At 42.6% G+C, this 20,891-nt stretch overlaps 2 protein-coding genes across 2 annotated transcripts in view; both read left to right on the plus strand.

Moving 5' to 3' along the window:
* Positions 1-7,073, plus strand: part of LOC311130006 (kinesin-like protein KIF21A) — a 39,957-nt gene extending 32,884 nt beyond the window's left edge. The window contains exons 30-33 of the mRNA XM_084162598.1: positions 3,441-3,599; positions 3,869-4,157; positions 4,440-4,639; positions 5,736-7,073. Of these exons, the coding sequence (XP_084018724.1) occupies positions 3,441-3,599; positions 3,869-4,157; positions 4,440-4,639; positions 5,736-5,793 (706 nt within the window). The 3' untranslated portion in view covers positions 5,794-7,073. The remainder of the gene's footprint in view (positions 1-3,440; positions 3,600-3,868; positions 4,158-4,439; positions 4,640-5,735) is intronic.
* A 4,971-nt stretch (positions 7,074-12,044) lies between these two features.
* LOC311129132 (copine-8-like) overlaps positions 12,045-20,891 on the plus strand; it is a 126,634-nt gene continuing 117,787 nt past the window's right edge. Inside the window, exon 1 of the mRNA XM_084161424.1 lies at positions 12,045-12,226. Within this exon, the coding sequence (XP_084017550.1) occupies positions 12,123-12,226 (104 nt within the window). The 5' untranslated portion in view covers positions 12,045-12,122. The remainder of the gene's footprint in view (positions 12,227-20,891) is intronic.

A 20,891-nucleotide genomic window follows, 5' to 3' on the forward strand; every position in this document is an offset into this window, starting at 1 on the left:
TATTTGGTACAGAAACCTTTGTTTGCAATTACAGAGATCATATGTTTCCTGTAGGTCTTGACCAGGTTTGCACACACTGCAGCAGGGATTTTGGCCCACTCCTCCATACAGACCTTCTCCAGATCCTTCAGGTTTTGGGACTGTCGCTGGGCAATACGGACATTCAGCTCCCTCCAAAGATTTTCTATTGGGTTCAGGTCTGGAGACTGGCTAGGCCACTCCAGGACCTTGAGATGCTTCTTACGGAGCCACTCCTTAGTTGCCCTGGCTGTGTGTTTCGGGTTGTTGTCATGCTGGAAGACCCAGCCACGACCCATCTTCAATGCTCTTACTGAGGGAAGGAGGTTGTTGGCCAAGATCTCGGGATACATGGCCCCATCCATCCTCCCCTCAATACAGTGCAGTCGTCCTGTCCCCTTTGCAGAAAAGCATCCCCAAAGAATGATGTTTCCACCTCCATGCTTCACGGTTGGGATGGTGTTCTTGGGGTTGTACTCATCCTTCTTCTTCCTCCAAACACGGTGAGTGGAGTTTAGACCAAAAAGCTCTATTTTTGTCTCATCAGACCACATGACCTTCTCCCATTCCTCCTCTGGATCATCCAGATGGTCATTGGCAAACTTCAGATGGGCCTGGACATGCGCTGGCTTGAGCAGGGGGACCTTGCGTGCACTGCAGGATTTTAATCCATGACGGCGTAGTGTGTTACTAATGGTTTTCTTTGAGACTGTGGTCCCAGCTCTCTTCAGGTCATTGACCAGGTCCTGCCGTGTAGTTCTGGGCTGATCCCTCACCTTCCTCATGATCATTGATGCCCCACGAGGTGAGATCTTGCATGGAGCTCCAGACCGAGGGTGATTGACCGTCATCTTGAACTTCTTCCATTTTCTAATAATTGCGCCAACAGTTGTTGCCTTCTCACCAAGCTGCTTGCCTATTGTCCTGTAGCCCATCCCAGCCTTGTGCAGGTCTACAATTTTATCCCTGATGTCCTTACACAGCTCTCTGGTCTTGGCCATTGTGGAGAGGTTGGAGTCTGTTTGATTGAGTGTGTGGACAGGTGTCTTTTATACAGGTAAAGAGTTCAAACAGGTGCAGTTAATACAGGTAATGAGTGGAGAACAGGAGGGCTTCTTAAAGAAAAACTAACAAGTCTGTGAGAGCCGGAATTCTTACTGGTTGGTTGGTGATCAAATACTTAAGTCATGCAATAAAATGCAAATTAATTACTTAAAACTCATACAATGTGATTTTCTGGATTTTTGTTTTAGATTCCGTCTCTCACAGTTGAAGTGTACCTATGATACAAATTACAGACCTCTACATGCTTTGTAAGTAGGAAAACCTGCAAAATCGGCAGTGTATCAAATACTTGTTCTCCCCACTGTATATATATACAAACACCAACTGTATTTATATACTGTTGCAACACTGAAGCATGCATGAGAGCACCAGCTGTTCCGGATGACTATGTGATCACGCTCTCCGTAGCCGATGTGAGTAAGACTTTTAAGCAGGTCAACATTCACAAGGCCGCAGGGCCAGACGGATTACCAGGACGTGTACTCTGAGCATGTGCTGACCAACTGGCAAGTGTCTTCACTGACATTTTCAACATGTCCCTGACTGAGTCTGTAATACCAACATGTTTCAAGCAGACCACCATAGTCCCCATGCCCAAGGACACTAAGATAACCTGCCTAAATGACTACCGACCCGTAGCACTGACGTCTGTAGCCATGAAGTGCTTTGAAAGGCTGGTCATGGCTCACATCAACACCATTATCCCAGAAAACCTAGAACCACTCCAATTTGCATACCGCCCCAACAGATCCACAGATGATGCAATCTCTATTGCACTCCACACTGCCCTTTCCCACCTGGACAAGAGGAACACCTACGTGAGAATGCTATTCATTGACTACAGCTCAGCATTCAACACCATAGTGCCCTCAAAGCTCATCACTAAGCTAAGGATCCTGGGACTAAACACCTCCCTCTGCAACTGGATCCTGGACTTCCTGACGGGCCGCCCCCAGGTGGTAAGGGTAGGTAACAACACATCTGTCACACTGATCCTCAACACGGGGGCCCCTCAGGGGTGCGTGCTCAGTCCCTCCTGTACTCCCTGTTCACCCATGACTGCACGGCCAGGCACGACTCCAACACCATCATTAAGTTTGCCGACGACACAACAGTGGTAGGCCTGATCACCGACAACGATGAGACAACCTATAGGGAGGAGGTCAGAGACCTGGCCGTGTGGTGCCAGGATAACAACCTCTCCCTCAACGTGACCAAGACAAAGGAGATGATTGTGGACTACAGGAAAAAAAAGAGGACTGAGCACGCCCCCATTCTCATCGATGGGGCTGTAGTGGAACAGGTTGAGAGCTTCAAGTTCCTTGGTGTCCACATCACCAACGAACTATCATGGTCCAAACACACCAAGACAGTCGTGAAGAGGGCACGACAAAGCCTATTCCCCCTCAGGAGACTGAAAAGATTTGGCATGGGTCCTCAGATCCTCAAAAAATTATACAGCTGCACCATCGAGAGCATCCTGACTGGTTGCATCACCGCCTGGTATGGCAACTGCTTGGCCTCTGCAAGGCACTACAGAGGGTAGTGCGTAAGGCCCAATACATCACTGGGGCCAAGCTTCCTGCCATCCAGGGCCTCTATACCAGGCGGTGTCAGAGGAAAGCCCTCAAAATTGTCAAAGACTCCAGCCACCCTAGTCATAGACTGTTTGCTCTGCTACCGCACGGCAAGCGGTACCGGAGTGCCAAGTCTAGGTCCAAAAGACTTCTCAAAAACTTCTACCCCCAAGCCATAAGTCTCCTGAACAGCTAATCATGGCTACCCAGACTATTTGCACTGCCCCCCCCACCCCATCTTTTTAGGCTGCTGCTACTCTGTTAATTATTTATGCATAGTCACTTTAACTCTACCCACATGTACATATTACTTCAACTACCTCAACTAGCCGGTGCCCCCGCACATTGACTCTGCACCGGTACCCCCCTGTATATATAGCCTCCCTACTGTTATTTTTTTTACTTCTGCTCTTTTTTTCTCAACACTTTTTTGTTGTTTTATTTTACTTTTTTATTAAAAATAAATGCACTGTTGGTTAAGGGCTGTAAGTAAGCATTTCACTGTTATGTCTGCACCTGTTGTATTCGGCGCATGTGGCCAATCAAATTTGATTTGATTTGATACACCTCTAGTAATAAACCGAAGACCTTTGTTATGTCAAAAGTTGGAGTTGAGCTTGCCAGTTCCTTTTTCAACACATTCTAGGAGATTCTAGCACATTCCAACACAGCCCATGGAATTTCAGATTCTTAATTTGCTACTTGAAAAAAGTACTTTTACACAATGTCATTCCCGTTGACATGTTATTGACTGCGTGTGTATGTGTGTGTGTGTCGCAGGTCGTCGGGCCAGGTGAGTACAGGGGACAGCTGTGTGTCTCTCAGGTCCCTGTCCATCCCTCCAGGAGAGAACCAGATCAATCAGATTTCTCTGAACATTACGGGATCCTACCTCTACTCCGCCTCTGGCAACTCAGTCCGCATGTGGGACCTCAGGAAGTAAGAATGAAGGCCGAAAAAGCCTTGTTTTTTCCACCAAGAGTAGTTGAATATCTTGTTTAGTTAAAGTAAGTACTGGAGGTGGCACAAAATAATGGTAGAAGGAGAAGAATTGCGTACACCAAAACAGGCACAGGTGCTGAAACAGGCACAGTGTAGAAAATATAGATAGTGAATGCTCATCATTACTCCCAAGTATGATTTTTAGTTGTACCAAAGAGTCCTAGATTTGAACTCTCCCTGACCCTTGAACCTTGACCTTGCTCTAGGTTTGTGTCTACTGGGAAACTGACGGGTCACCTGGGTCCGGTCTTGTGTCTGACCGTCGACCAGATGGGCAACGGTCAAGACGTGGTCCTAACGGGGTCCAAGGACCACACCCTGAAGATGTTTGAGGTGACGGAGGGTGTCCAGGGCAGCATTGTGTCCTGTCACAACTTTGAGCCACCACACAAGGAGGGTATAGTCTCTCTGGCTGTTCAGGGGGACAGCCTCTACAGCACCTCCAGAGACTACTGCATCAAGAAGTGGGACCTGTCCCGCAAACGACTAGTACAGGTAAGACATACTGGACACTAGCTGTATATACTGTACTGCTAGTACCTGAAAGAGAGACAAGGCTCTCAAAAACATACAATGAGCTGATAGCTGTGATTTTCACATTGCATGTTGCTTTGTAAGCATCAGATCTTGTTTTGTTGAATTGCTTTTGCTAGCTGCAACATTATCATCATTGTAAGACCAGTAGTGATAGTAAACAAAATGTATTGGCCCCAAGGAGTTCTTTTTCAACTGTTTGTAGCCCTGTTTTGACCTAGTGCATACCTGCTTCCTCCACAGCAGGTGGCGAGTGCCCACTCTGACTGGGTAAGTGCGCTGGGTGTGGTGCCAGGGTGCCCGGTGGTGCTGAGTGCAGACAGGGGAGGTCTGCTGAAGCTGTGGCACGCTGATACCCTGGCACCGTTAGGAGACCTGAGGGGACACGACAGCCCTGTTAACGGACTGGCTACCAACAGCAGCCAGCTATTCACTGCCTCAGAGTGAGTTTAACGCCTAACCCTAACATGACCCTTGAATGCCATAAGAGTCTACAGCTACAGTTGAAGTCGGAAGTTTACATACACTTAGATTGGAGTCATTAAAACTTGTTTTTCCAACCACTCCACAAATGTCTTTTTGGAGAAATGTTCTCTGGTCTGATGAAAAAAAAATAGAACTGTTTGACCATAATGACCATCGTTATGTTTGGAGGAAAAAGGGGGATGCTTGCAAGCCGAAGAACATCATCCCAACCGTGAAGCACGGGGGTGGCAGCATCATGCTGGAGGGACTGGTGCACTTCACAAAGTAGATAGCATCATGAGGAAGGAAAATTATGTGGATATATTGAAGCAACATCTCAAGATATCAGTCAGGAAGTTAAAGCTTGGTCGCAAATGGACAATGACCCCAAGCTTACTTCCAAAGTTGTGGCAAAATGTCTTAAGGACAACAAAGTCAAACTATTGGAGTGGCCATCACAAAGCCCTGACCTCAATCCTATAGAACATTTGTGGGCAGAACTGAAAAGGCTTGTGCGAGCAAGGATGCCTACAAACCTGACTCAGTTACACCAGCTCTGTCAGGAGGAATGGGCCAACATTCACCCAACTTATTGTGGGAAGCTTGTGGAAGGCTACCCGAAACGTTTGACCGAAGTTAAACCATTTAAAGGCAATGCTACCAAATACTATTTGAGTGTATGAAAACTTCTGACCCACTGGGAATGTGATTAAATAAATAAAAGCTGAAATAAATCATTCTCTCTACTATTATTCTGACATTTCACATTCTTAAAATAAAGTGGTGATCCTAACTGACCTAAGACAGGGAATTTATACTAGGATTAAATGTCAGGAATTGTGAAAAACAGAGTTTAAATGTGTATGTAAACTTCCGACTTCAACTATATGTCTCACAGAGAATATATCTCCTAACTTTGACCATGATCCTGATCATACCCTGACCCTAACCCTCTGAGTAAATCAACCCACTGTTACTATAATAACAAAGTCATAGTTTAACCTAAGAGAAAGATAATCAAACCTCTGATACACATGTTGATCCAGCGATGTCATGTTCTTTCTTGTGTGACAGTGACCGGACAGTGAAGATTTGGCAAGCAAAGGGTTCTTTGGAGGAAGGGATCCACTGACACTGAGAAGGAGACCTCTGGACTGTGACTAGACACAGCTCTGTGGATCTACTAGATCACTCTGGATCTACTACAGCCCTATGGATCTATTGCTGCTCTGTGTATCTACTACTCAATGTATTTGCTGCTGCTCTGCACAATGATCCATGGATGGAGGCCCTCCAAGACTGTCACAGGGCAGATGACCAGCCCAGACACACCCATTGAGTTCACCAACGTAAGACATTCACTCAACAAGGCTGGAGGAGAGTAGCACAACGGTCATGGTATTCACCTGAAGAAAAACTCCAGTGAAATGCCCATGGTTCTGTCTCATGCTGTATCCTCTCTATACATGTCATAGAGGAATCTTCCGCTACAGTGCGTGGAATCATCTCTCTGTGTCGGGAGGGGGGATGTCTTCTAAATAAAGGCCCTATGGAGGTTGGTCTTAAAGCAGCTGTTACTGCCAAACCCTATGGGAGACTCATATAGCCTCAGTGAGGAATAGGGATGCCTCATTGCTTTTAATGTCGTTACCTGCAGATTGTGTGTGACCAAAGTACAAACCTTCTCTGTGTTAGTCAACGGGCTGTTATGAGAGTATCTTTAGCCAATGCATTCCGTTGTACTTGCCTGTGTACAGTACAGTACCTCTGCAGTAGTCTTACTCTCTTTGTATCCTACAGGTACATTCAAACCTCAAACTACAAAAAGTGATTTGATCTTTAATTTTCTGTCAACATTTTTGTATTCATGTGTGTTTTCCTGGTGACTTTGAAACCTCCAAAGTTCTGAGCTTCCAATTCATGTTGTATCCAATGGCCTGCGTCAATCATTTCAGAGCCCAGGTAAAGTGAGGTCACCTGTGCACATCTTAAATCAACTCAACGTGTATTGGTTGCCTACACAGATTTGCAGATGTTATCGCAGGTGCAGCGAAATGCTTGTGTTTTGTAGCTCCAATTGTGCAGGAATACCTAGTAATAAAAAATCTGAGTGAGTTTTCCTGTGCCCACGTATGTCCTTCCCCCAATCTGATTCAGGAACAGGCTGAACAGAATAGAACAAAACATAGAGGTGTGTGTTAATATCAGTGCCTGTCAGTCTTATACTGTAGATAGTACAGTATCACAACCTAATTTGTGTGGACTGGCCCAGGATCCCTAGATTGGGATGACACTTTATGTAAATAAGAATCTGTTTTTTTTCCTCCTGGACATCTTGTGCACAAATTCCGACTTTTTAGTGATTCTAATGTCAGATGCAGTGTGGAAATAAATGTGATCTGTCAAAAATAACATGAATTGGTATATCGTTCAACATGGAGATGTGTGTTGCCATGATGCCACCAACTGGTGGCAGTATAATACAGTATCACATTAGGAAACATGACACGGTTTCAAAACAGAGAACTTTGGCACGGGAGATTTGTTTTCCTTCCTCCTGTTCTTCGGTAGATATTCAGTCCGTGGCAGTTTGAATCTGTTGCAGGAAAACGATTCCATCCAATGTCCATGAACCAATCTCCTCGACAGGTATTCTTACTTTTGTAGTCAATTCCTGATAGCACAGGTGGGATTGCAAAATTTCATAAACGCATGCAAAACAACCTCCTTTCTAAACGTAGATCTTTGGTTGGGTCTTTTGCTAATTTGTTTGCAACAAAGAATTCCATAAAGGTAGACCAAAGGCACATATCATAACTCCAAGGTATAAACGGTGAGCATGGACTATACAGTATGCTCTCCATACCTGTGAATTCCCACTTCCTGCATGGTCACCTGTGTGCCTACCTATGCATGTGACCAGCGACCCTTGATGTGGGGTCATCATGGGTCACTGGTCACGTAGGCACACAGGTGACCAACAGTGTATACATTTATTGAGGGGGAACTATGATGACATCCTTGTTTTTTCCATTAGCTTCTTTCTCCTTTTGATAGCACTGCAGGTGGAATCATCATGTTCCTTTACTTAGTTCCATACATCCCCTGAAGAAGAGAAGTGATGGGAATGAATCAGTATTTAATGTACAACAATTAGAGCATCAGAGTTTCATGTGTACATTAAGACCAAAACAATCTCTTGCACCTTGAGCACTGCATTACTTCTGTACCACGGACTAGTTCCATTTTTAAACACTGGTCCAAACACCACAAGCTACTGTATATTTAATACAATGTTGTCCATCCATATAGAGTAAATTCAGTGTTCCTAAAATAACCATGATTCTTACTTCACTGTCAGCACAATCTTTACATAGTTTATTGGTCTCAACAATGCATTATTTCTCTATCAATCATTATTTCAATTTTAAAACGCTGAACATCAGAGTTCTTAAAATAACCATGATTCTTACTGCACTGTCAGCATATTCTGAAAGGGTTTCTTGGTCTGTTCTCGGTTTCTCATATTTCTAACATACTTTATCCCAAGATAACACCAGGACCCAGACGGTACTCTTACAGTTTCATAATAAATCAATGTACAGACCGACCTCAATAACGGCTATGTGGGATAAGAGTTCCTGTCTGGGGTTATTTTTAGCTCAACCTATATGGGTTTGACAGGGGGCTTCTGTGCTTTTCTGAACCTGGTTTCATATCTTTTATACCGGATGGAAAAGAGCTGAGGTGTATGGTAAATAGGTATCCTATTCCCTGTCTAGTGCACTACTTTTGACCAGGGTCCATACTCTGGTCAAAAGTAGTGCACTATACAGTATAGGGAATGGGGTGCCATTTGGGATGCGGCCATTGTAGCCAGAGACTGATAGTATTTTTAGGCTTATGAATTTGTCATAGGGATTATGTGACTGGCTACATTCATCCAATCTCTCTTGGTGTGTGTGTGTGTGTGTGTGTGTGGGTGTGTGTGTGTGTGTGATCATATTGATCCTGTGAATCATTGCTTGAAACATCCCTCCCTTCAGTGATATTTCTACAATACTCTTTATTTCCCTGTTGAGTCACAGTTTGTATAATTTGGCTTTGGAATAAAGGGTTGACCAAGATAGGGTAGGAGAGGGAGTAAGATAGCTTGATTAGACTGAGAAACAGTGTGAGGGTCAATACCAAACACAACAATGATTACTTCACATACAGGGAATAATGTGCCATTTCGGACACAGCCAGAGTGAGTTTCCTGGCATCTGCTGGGGGAGGATGGAGAGGATGATGAGAGGATGGGAGGATGGAGCGAGGGATGAGAGGAATAGGGGAAGAAATGTCAGGGAAGAGAGGAGATATCCTGCCCCTCAGTACACAGATCATGGGTTATGATGAGGAGTATTGTATTAATTACATACGGGCATTTCCATCTAAAAGAACCCATGAGCACCAACATGTGAAGTTCATAGGAGCATATCAAATTGGGTGTCAAATGAAAGAGTCTATGTTTTTGGGAAATTAAGGCATAGATACATTTTTCAACCATTTTCCATCTTAAAAATGTGGCATAATTAAAGGCTTTGATTTCTGGATAAACAGATGGAAACGGGGTCTTAGAAAACATTTACCAGAAAAAGTCTTTTAAAAGGTATCAGAAATACATCAAAACACAATAATGTTGACGTAAAGACCCCTGCCAACTAATATCAACACTTATATTTAGTTTTGGAGAAATTGTTTACCTTCTGTAAGTTTAAGAAATATTGCCTTGTGCCTTGTAATTCCATTACCAAAAACCCACATACATATCTTTAAGATATTTTCTAATTTCTCTCCCTCATGAGGAGGGAGGATAATGAACGTTCACAGAAATAACAAGCAATGGTAGACTTACCAATTAATTAAAGTGATTTTACTGATATCAATTTTTTAATGAATTATTAAGATATTAAAACTCATAACTCGGTTATCAAATTGGTAACAGAATTACCCAAAAATCACTAACAAAATTACTGCAACTGAATTGGCTACAATGGGAAATCATAATAGTCAAAAACTACAGTTGGGTCCCCTGCTACTGTCCTCCCTTCCACTGGCATACTGTTATGTTCAGCTCATAACTGTTTTCTTTCTCTTTCTGTCACGTGTTAAAACAGTCTGGACAACCCCTCCCTCACCTCTCTCTCTCTATCTGCCTTTGTCTCTCACTCTCCAGTTAATGTCACCTCTCCCAGCTCTTACTGACACCTACCCATCAGCCACCTCTCTTTCCATTTACTGTAACCAGCATCCTCACCCACTGAGCACCGACCAACACCGGACGTCCATGGACGTTAAAAAGCAGTTGAAATTTAATCAGTCCACCCTGGCCTTGATGTTAATGTCCACAGACGGACATGACTGGACCAAATCTGAACCTATCATAGACGTGTGTTTCACAAATTTGGTGTTTCACAAGTTTGGATAGCACAGTACAGTACAGTATACATTACAGTAAGTAGAGTACAGTACATTACAATACAGTTCAGTACAGTACAGTGAGTCAAGCACAGTAGAGTACAGTCCAGTACAATACAGTACAGTACAGTACCATAAAGAAAAGTAGAGTATAATACAGTACAGTACAGTACAGCAGTACTGCACTGAACTATACTGTACTGTACTGAACTCTACTGTACTGTACTCTACTTTACCCTACTGCACTGTACTTTACCCTACTGCACTGTACTGAACTCTACTCTACCCTACTCTGCTCTGCTGTGCTGTATTGTACTGCAATGTACTCTACTGTGCTCTGCTGTGCTGCGCTGTGATGTCCAAACTTGTGAAACATGGGGAGAATGACAATCATATCCATAATTATGCATTTCTGTGTAGTACAGACCATGATGTAATTCTGTTACCGTAATTCCGTTACCGGGTGTAAATACACTTCACTTACGGTAGTTCAATAACCTAAATATATTTTTTCAAACTCAAGGTGCCATGTCATAACTTTTGGAAAACGTGTTCACATAAAAACCTGAGGGAGATTTTACCATAATTCCGTTACCAAAGTTTGCATCTGCACAGTTCTTCCACTAAATTAGTTTTTGTAAATTTTTCAATGGACATTTTTAAAAGTAGTCCTTGTGCATAGAGTTGTATGGTTTGTTAAACTTTGAAATCAATGTTTTTTGTTTGGCATACATTTTAAAGTAAAAAAACGGAGTCAAATAATTATTCCGTTACCATGGAATTGCCCATATACTTTGCAGTGGGCTCACTATCTTTGACACATTGAGCTGTTACAGCTGAGTGGGCAGCTGATAATATAGGCTGTTTTATAGAGAGGCTGTTTTATGATATTCAATCAGCTCTGTAGGGATGTGTAGGAGGACACTCAATACAAGTGGGGGTCAATTACTCCTGGTCTGAGAGTGCAGGACTGTTGCCATACATCCACGCCACTAAATAGAGTGAAATAGGCCTACTGTTTAAAACATTAGAGGATACAGAGGCATGGAATTCCACATGGAATTATTTTTCTCCTGACCTGTGGGGTCATGTGTTAAATAGGCTACCGTGTTACTTTCACCCGGATTCCTAACACCTATGAGTGGAAATGGATGCTGTTTCATGTTTTATGCACATGTTTATACAGTAGTGTATACTGTGTGTGTCTCTGTCTCTCTCGTTCTCTCTCTGTGTGTGTGTGTGTGTGTGGTTTTATGTGTGTGCGTCTGTGCATGTGTGCATTTGCGACAGGACTGTGTGTTTTGTGTGTGCGTGCATGTGAATGTACTTATTTCAAAGGATCTATTTGGGCATCACTTACAGTAACTCATTGATGAGTGCTGGCTGGTTACCTAAAGGTGTGGTAATGGTTTCTCTCACCAGCTACTGAAAAGTCTGTGTGTGAGCTATATTTGGAGGGGGTGGTCAGGCCTGAAAAATACTGTGTAATGAAGATGATGAGTCACCCAAGGAACAAATGTCTTCTATCCAAACATAGTAAACACTAATTACTTTTTCTGGTGACGTGAAAATTCTGATGGGAATATAATTTTGAACACTTTAAGACCTATTACACACACGCACACACACACACACTCGCTCTGTCATAATTATCGATGTTATTATAAGTCATGACATGGTCATGGTTAGCCTAACTCCTATTTGATGACTTGTTTATCGTGTCCTTACTGTTGGTCTCTTATGAATGTATGTTATGATTGTAGCCTATTTATCAGATGGGCATCTGTGGCATTCTTTTGTCCAAGGCGCACATTCCTCTCGCAGCGTTAGTAGGTGACGCTGACTGTCAGCCTATGAAGTGACATCACCCCACCGCTAGTAGCCTGCTCGGAGCATTCCTCTTCGTTCCGTCCACATGCATTCATTCTCGTTTCGCTGAAGGAAGTGTAGTTTATCCGATTCTTGCTGCTAAAAGGGGTTGGACAAAAATATTTTCACATCATGAACAACTGCAATAGCTTCGTCAACATGGCGTCGATAGGAGATTTCGACCCTCTCAATGCTTCCATACCCGCCACCAAAGTTGAAATCACGGTGTCTTGCAGGTAAGAGAATGTCGGGGGTTGATATGACTGTTGTCACGGAAGAAGGATGTGGTATGGGCAAGTATTCGGCCTTTTATCTGCCATTCCAACTGGCCAACTGTCAAACAAGTTCTGGTTGTAGTAACATTTTGAAAAAGTAATTGTTGTTCAACCAACGGCACTGTTTATCATTATTTTAGGCTACATTGTATCTAGATAAGAGTGAGGTGTTCAAATTGTTACTTTGTTTTAGTTTTGGGTGGTAAGTTTACAATCAATTTTCGAACTGTAGTCTATCAGGTATTTTATAGGCAGTAACCTAGCAGTCTGCCTGTTGGAGGACTGGCAATGGACATCAACATGCTTGAATAGGCATGAACAACAATACCAACATTCCCTATATTGGGATATAACCGTATGTTAGAAGACTGTTCTCACCGAATAATCTGACACTTAGTCTTGTTTTGTTCTGATTCGTGGCTTGTTGTGGACTGGGACTCACCAAACTGATCAGGGGAACACAAATAGATTTACATTGACAATTAACCCTTCAAGGTAAGGTATATGGCAGGAGTATGCTAATGATTTGATGTAGTCTAGCCTACGTGTAGCGACAGTCAGACGTGTCTGTGAGCTGGAATAGAAGTGTAGGCTAGATAAAGAGGGTTCAGGGTGTATCACTAGCCCGTTTAGTTTTTTGTTACCACCCCCTCTCTCTCTGGAGACATGCATTCCTGTTGCATAACAGCTCCCCCGGTCCCCGCCAAACCTTATGTATTTAAGGTGTCCCTTTAGAATAGATCAACTGAGGGAATCATAGTGTTGTCACTGGACTGTCAGTCATTATTTATTCAACTGATATTGAAGGAAAGACAAAACACACAGTGAGACATTGTAACCACTCAATAACACATGTCATATTAAAACAAAGTGTTCCCAATGAAATGATGTGTAGATCTCTCACAATGGACTCAATTGAATAAGAGGGAAATTAATTTTGTAATAACCACACACAATAAACAATAACTAGTTACTCAATATCTGACCATACCATACTGAACCAGTAGCCTACTTCCCTAGGGGAATTAATCCATTAAAATGTGTTATCTCTATCACCTCCAGGGAGTAAGTCACATATTACCCCTTATGTGTCAGCCTCTGAAGAAGAGATGGAGGGTTGTGTTACTATATACATAAGGGATGTTAGCTAAATGTTGGTCCTGAGTCACCCTCTAGTGCCTGCTGGGCATAGAGGAGGTCTGTAGGGAATGCCTTCACACTCATCACACCCCAGAGAGGAGGTGAGGTACCATGGTAACGCGGCCAGGTGTGTGTGTGTGTGTGTGTGTGTGTCTGTGCCTGAAAGGCTCTGATCTCTGTCACTCTCTTTCTCTATCACACACACCACACATGCACAAACAAGGCTCTGCTCTCAAACACACACACATAGGCAGGCAGGCACACACACAATGTGTGTCTGACGACGGGATAAGAGTCTCCCTCCCTCTCTTTCTCTCGCGCTCTCTCTCTCTCCCTCTACCTCTATCTCTCATTCTAACTTACTTTCTTCTCTCTCTGGCCAGAGCTCCAACGGAGGCCCAGACTGTTAGTACAGATAACTCTATCTCTTCCCTCCCTGCCTGTAGTCATCTGATGTCATGTTTACATGTGGGTACTGAAGGCTACTGTAGATGGATGGCTCTGCTCTGATTAGGTTGGGCTAGGCCTATTTACTGTCATCATGACCCATTAAAGTTCTGTGTGGACCAGAGTTCAGTTAATATTTATAAGTTGGTGGGTATTTATGAGGTGTTCTTCTCTGCTGGATTTCTCAGTACCCCTCGGATCCTCCTGGGTAAATTGATCCTTGGCTTGGTGTAATAAAGCGAACCTAACCGTTTCATAAAGTATTTTATTGTACTAGCGCTGTATTCCCAATTAATTGATTGGTTCTACCTCTGTATGAGTTAGAATGTATGAATTGTTCAGATATTGCATTATCTTTCTATTTCTGTACATGTCTGGCTGGTTGTCTCTGCGGTACTGTAGTTTAGTGTGTTGTTCCCTGTTTATGGGAACATCACTCATGTGTGGTGTCTGGCTGTGCTTATGGTAATCTGTGGGGTCTGGTTTTCTCAGTTCTTGTTCAAGGATGTGTCTAATCAGTGATATGAGCACAAGTGTCAGAGCTGGAGACCTCATTACCTCTGTGATTGAAGAGGAAGGCAGGGGGGCACCAGGAGTACCATGACAGGTTTGGGCCCAGCTGTGTACCCTTTCTCCCCTTTTCCCACACCTCTCTCTCTCTCACTCGTTCCTTTCTATCCCTCTCTTTCCCTCTTTTTCCTGGATACCTGTCAATGTCTGTCCCCTCTCCCTGTCTCGTTCCTCTCTCCCCTTCCTCCCTCTCCCTCCCCCTCTTCCCTGGGTTTTCTCTCCCTGTCAGTGTGTAACTGACTCTGACAGTGTCCCTAGATGTCAGATCTCCCTCTCCATCTCTTTCTCTGTGGGACTGCCACTCCTCCTATCAACACAACTGTCACCAATTGGCTGACTGACTGACAGCCACTATTATCAATCCAATAGTTTTTGTGGTATTTTTTCTTGACTCTGAGTTTATTTCAGGTTGACCATGCCTGACTGTTTCTCAATGCTTACCCTCCCCTACTCCCTAAAATACTGTTGTTTGAGGGAGTTAGTTTGTTTTGGGCTGAAACAGAGCACAACCTCAGGGATAAGAAACCCATGCTGTGTTATGCAAACGCCAAAATGTAAATAAACACGTTTATTTATAAATCTACAGATCTAATCCAGAGAGTCAGGGAAAGCTTGTTTGGCCAGGGCTCCCCTATCAATGGGATTCACCTGGATAAATAAAGGATACTTAAATAGATCTAACTGGCTGTTCCATATTAATAGCAGTTTGAGTGTCTTTAAAGGGACAGTTCAGGATAGTTTGGGAATTTGTCCATTTTTGTCAATGAAGACCATTTCTATGTCTCTGCGTCCAGTATGAAGAAAGTTAGAGGTAGTTTGGCAAGCCAATGCTAACTAGTGTTAGTGCAATGCCTGGATGTCTACAGGAACTGCTAGCATGCTAGCTCTTCCCAAAGACTTCCAGTGCACAGAAACATAAAAATGGTATCCATGAGTTCATCTGACTCTGGGGATGTAGATAAATGGCTTCATTGCTAGACCTTGGACAGCCAAACTAAGCAGAACCTTCCCTCACCCCACTTTGCCCTTCTGAACAAATGCATATTTTAACCAATGTCTAGATGTCAGTTGGGTTACTTCATACAGTTGAAATATTTATCCTCTGGCTGTTGGAACCTCTCTCTCTCTCTCTCTCTCTCTCTCTCTCTCTCTCTCTCTCTCTCTCTCTCTCTCTCTCTCTCTCTCTCTCTCTCTCTCTCTCTCTCTCTCTCTCTCTCTCTCTCTCTCTCTCTCTCTCTCTCTCCAGAGTTTATTCCGTTTACATAAATAAAACGCACCCAGCGTCAAAACAAAACTATCACAAGGGAAATCTCAACCGAGCTACTCGCGCTCACAATTAAACAATCACTCACAAAGACCAGGGGAACAGAGGGAACACTTATACACATACTAATTAGGGGAATGAGCACCAGGTGTGTGTGATTGACAAGACAAGACCATGAGAATGGGATCGGCAGTAGCTAGTAAGCCGGTGACGACGAACGCCGAAACCTGCCCGAACAAGGAGGGGAGGCAGCCTCGGCGGAAGTTGTGACAATAATCTCATCATGTAGGCTATACCCGAGCTGTTGGCTAGAGCGCACGTGCCAATACCAGAGTGGGCACATTTGCTATACCTAAACACATTTTTTGTGACAAAACCATCCGCCTAGAGTTGAAAATGCCCTGGAAACCCATTTCTTTTTTAAATCCGGTACATGGGAATTTAACTGCAAAAGTTATTTTTATGTGCACTACGTATTTACGCACAGACTTTTATCTGCAACAAGTCAATTTAATGGAAACACAACTCTGATGGAAAAATGTGCATAATGTTTTAATTTTAATTTGATCATTTTCGCATGAAAATCTGTCGCCTATTGGATGGAAAACTAACTAAAGACACCCTAAAGAATCTGGCAAGTGCGCTAGTCCGGTGTCATTTTGATTATGCCTACACATCATGATTCACCAGCAGCCCCAAACATCTGAAGAATAAGCTACCAGCCAAACATGCTTGTAAGAATTGTACTTAAACTACCCAATCATACTCATCTGGAGGCGAGCATTTTAAGCAGTTAGGATGGCTATCTGGGGAAAAAAGAGTAGTATTAATTCAACTTGGTCTGTTCCACAGAATTATCACAGACTCAGCCCCCAGGTACCTATCCAACAATTTTTCATTTGTAAGAAATGTCCACCAGCATAATACCAGAGTCAGAGACTCTAATATTCACTGTTAGACTATTATATTTAAATCTGGTAAGAACATATTTTTATATACCGGCACTGTTGAGTGGAACAAACTACCACAGCAACTCAAAAAGAATGTCAAAAAAGAATGTCAAAAGCTGGCTAATGTGTGAACAGTAAAATAGAGACCACAATGGAAATAAGTCCCCGACCTTATTGTGCAATCCCGGTCACTTTTAAAGATATTTGTACTGTGTGTATATATGTATTTATTTTTACTGACAAATAAAATCAATCAATCCAAACGGTGCAGAGGCCATTTGATGTAATGGAAAGAGACATCTGTTACAAAACACCAACAAGTTTAATGACATTCGGAGATTGTCAAGCTTTCGATACTGGGTAAGCCTACAAGATAGGGAGGGATGTATTTTCTGTTGGTCGAGATTGACATAGTCTGTTTATTGTGGTGTTGAAAACGCAAACTATGATATTGAAGCGGCTAAAGTCTGTATGCTTTGTTTATTGGTTGTGTGGTACATTGGCACAGAAACCTGTTGGTGGAATTTTTTTTTGCATATATTTTATATAATTATAAATATGGCATCAAAATGTTGAAAATCTGATTGCCCCCTAACTGATCATTGTCTGCAACTGGCTCTGATCGTAGTGTAGGCCTAATGAAACAGGCAGGGAGAGTGAGCTCGTCCGTGGTGGTTGGCGAACCCTCAACCTTCTGGCCCTTAGCCCTGCTTGGCATCGACTGTGCCACAAAAGCATGCTGGAGTGGCAAAGTCAATATCCACATTTATAAACACAGGGTCGCTACAGCTATTGTTATTTCTGGTCGTAAACATTACAAGTATAAGGGGAGGGTCATATGAAAATGTTTTTACGTTTGTTTAGTTTTATGACACACCTTTAGTTGGACCAATGCCATTGGTTGAATGCTCAGGGTGCATCTTAATACTCTAAAGTGGCATCCTGTCCTACCAGAATGGAGGAAGCAAAGTGTGCGAGCTAGGTTACTCGCTTTAGACCTGTCCAGGACTCACAGATCACTACGGATAAAGGAAAGGGGGCAACAAGAGGAAGCCATTGTCGAATATTGACACACAGCCCTGGCTAGAAATAACAGATAAGAGATCAAACACACATGTCATTGGCTCCAACCCAACAGTCACAAGTGATAATAAAAACGATTCACTCTTACCCGCAACAAACTTTCAGAAAAGGAACTAGTTCTATCCCACTTCCGAGCTGGAGACAGGCTATTAGCCTAGAAATTATAGATCCAGATCTGTCTTTTTTATGATAGAAACCCAACAACACTCAACTTGTTCCTCTTTTGTCTTGAAGGTTCGTTTTGGTGCTTTGGTTGCCTCTTTGACTCTAGGAAGTGATTGTATTTCCCTTTTGGACCCATAAAGATCAGCTAATGGCTTGTATTGGAGAAGTGACAAAGGTGTCTGGATGGATTGAGCTGAGACAGGGGCCATGCTGTGGCCTGGTTCAATACGACTCAGAGAAAGACAGGAAGATACAATGGAGGTATCTCACATAGGAGAGGAGGATGAAAAGAGAGTGAAAGACAGGCAAAAGACTGGCGATCCCTGATCAATGGACATTTGGCTGGAACTGTGGGAGCTGAATGGATTTTGGAAGACCTTACAGCAAAGCAATCAGTGGGATTTGCAAATTGGCTGAAAACGTATGGAGCTGAAATGAAATTGGAAGACATGGTCTCTGAGCCTGGGTAATGGCCAGTGTGTGTCCATGCTTGTGAGTGTGTGTGTGTGGCTGGGTCCTGCCATGTAATCTGGTATGGGTCTCCTTGGGGAGTCTAGCCCACCTCATAAAGATCCACACACTGAGGAAATGACTATTGACCGCTCCTACTCTCCCACTACCCTGAGCTCTGAGGTGATTTTCTACATGGTTGGAAAAAATGTCCACAGAATTGTGTGTAATTTGCGTGTAGTGTGTGTAATCTGTAGAGCTGGGAATTGCCAGGGACCTCACGATACGATATTATCACGATACTTATGTGCCAATAGAATATGTTTCGCGATTCTCACGATTCTATATGTATTGCGATTCGATACTGTGATTTTATTGCGATTTGATGTTCCAAACAAATTGCTCACTATATGTCTGCTGCAGAGAGACAAGAAAGTGCATGAGAAAACGATTTTTGATCAGTCAGGGAAATAAAAGTGGTGAAAACATGTTAGCTTGGCTCACTATTTAAAAATAAGATGGAGAACAAGCTATAGGATAAAAACTACAGGAGTTTTGGCGCAGGTACAGCCAACGCTAGCTAACGTTACCTACAGTAAAAAATAAAAAATAAAAATAATAATATTGCGATGTGTAACTGTATCGATACTTTTTCCCCCATCATTGTTGAACCACAGAAGGTAATGCTGTGACTCCTATTGGATATGTTTTTCCTCTTTCTCTCACAATTCAATTAAATTCAAAGGGGCTTTATTGACATGGGAAACATATGTTTACATTGCCAAACCAAGTGAAACAAACAATAAACGAAAATGAAAAAACGATTAGAAATTATACTGAACAAAAATATAAACGCAACAGGTAAAGTGTTGGTCCCATGTTTCATGAGCTTAAATAAAATATCCTAGAAGTTTTTCATACGCACCAAAAGCTTATTTCTCTCAAATGTTGTACACAAATTTGTTTACATCCCTGATAGTTTACATCCCTGATAGTGAGCAATACAAAAAAAACGTTATTCTGCGATACAGGCATTTGGAATATTGTGCAAAAACATACATTTTAATTAATCTAATGAATTTCATATATTGCCCAGCCCTACTCTGGATCGACGTGTACGACAGAATGTTCCAGTTCCCGCCAATATCGAGCAACTTCGCACAGCCATTGAAGAGGAGTGTGACAACATTCCACAGGCCACAATCAACAGCCTGATCAACTCTATGCGAAGGAGATGTGTTGCAATGCATGAGGCAAATGGTGGTCACACCAGATACTGACTGGTTTTCTGATTCACGCCCCTACCTTTTTTTATCTGCGGTATCTGTGACCAACATGCATATCTGTATTCCCATTCATGAATCCATAGATTAGGGCCTAATGCATTTATTTAAATTGACTGATTTGCTTATGTGACACGTTTCAATAAACTAGACATATGTCGCACGTCACTAGGAGGAGAGGCATTTGAACATTTTATTTTAATTTTTTATCAAAATATGTTTTGGGGCAGAAATGACTTCTGAAATGTGAACTTTCATGTGCCTTAATAACAAACTTGTATGCCATCTGTAAATACAAATAAAATGGTTAAATAACGAGCCTAGTTGGTTTAGCCATGGAGAAATACAGGAACCTCTAGCCATGATTAGCTGAGATAATGAATGGTCTGGACATGCCGATAGATGAGTTCAGATTGGTCTGCCATGTAGCATGCTTCTTTCTATAACATGAGCTGCTAAGTATGTGTGGATAATCCTGTCTACTGCGGCTTTTTTTTTAAAGATGTCATGAAGAACTGAAAAAGTTTTGCTATTGCTCTCAACATTGCTGCCCTGAAGTTAATAGCACTATCGACAAAGCTCAGTGGGAAAATGTTGTGATGGACTACTTTCTGGAGGATGATTGTGCCATGCTGACTCTGAAAATCAGACAATGAGGAAATCCCTGATTTAGGTAAAAACATTTTAATTGAACCAGACATTGTAGAGTCTTCTGATAACAATGATGGGGAAGAAACTGTGTTGGTGTCGGAAGAAGTTGACCGAGTTTTGAAATCAGTGTACTGCCCGGTGGAAGCAGAGAGATAATTGCCAAATGAGGAGAGAGTCAAAAAAGAGAACACAGAAAAAAGGCTGTGGTATAAAACACCTGTCTCCGGATTACATCTTCAAACTAAGGGCAACCATGGCATCCGTGACAGAGGGAGAAGCGTCCATCCATGTATACGGGTGATAGTCTACATTTTCAGATATTAGGTTTCTAATTTTGTCGTTTTCATTGCAAGTTAAAGTGTACTGTTAACTAGTTAGCTTAAGGTAGCTGGCTGGCTCGCTAGCTAACGTTACGTGTATGATCTGTGTAGGAGGCCTGAGATTCCGAGTTGGATGACCATTCAAATTAATTTTCCCAGTCTGTTTTTTATGCGGCATTAGAGTTGGGATTATGGTTAATTGTTTAGCTAGCTAGCTAGCTAGCTAGCTACATGTCTAAACAAAAGACTCCACTATGCAAGTAACCATTTCACTGTTTACACCTTTTGTATCCTGTGCATGTG

Source organism: Coregonus lavaretus, assembly GCF_964263955.1.
Source record: "Coregonus lavaretus genome assembly, chromosome: 5".
Taxonomy (NCBI): domain Eukaryota; kingdom Metazoa; phylum Chordata; class Actinopteri; order Salmoniformes; family Salmonidae; genus Coregonus; species Coregonus lavaretus.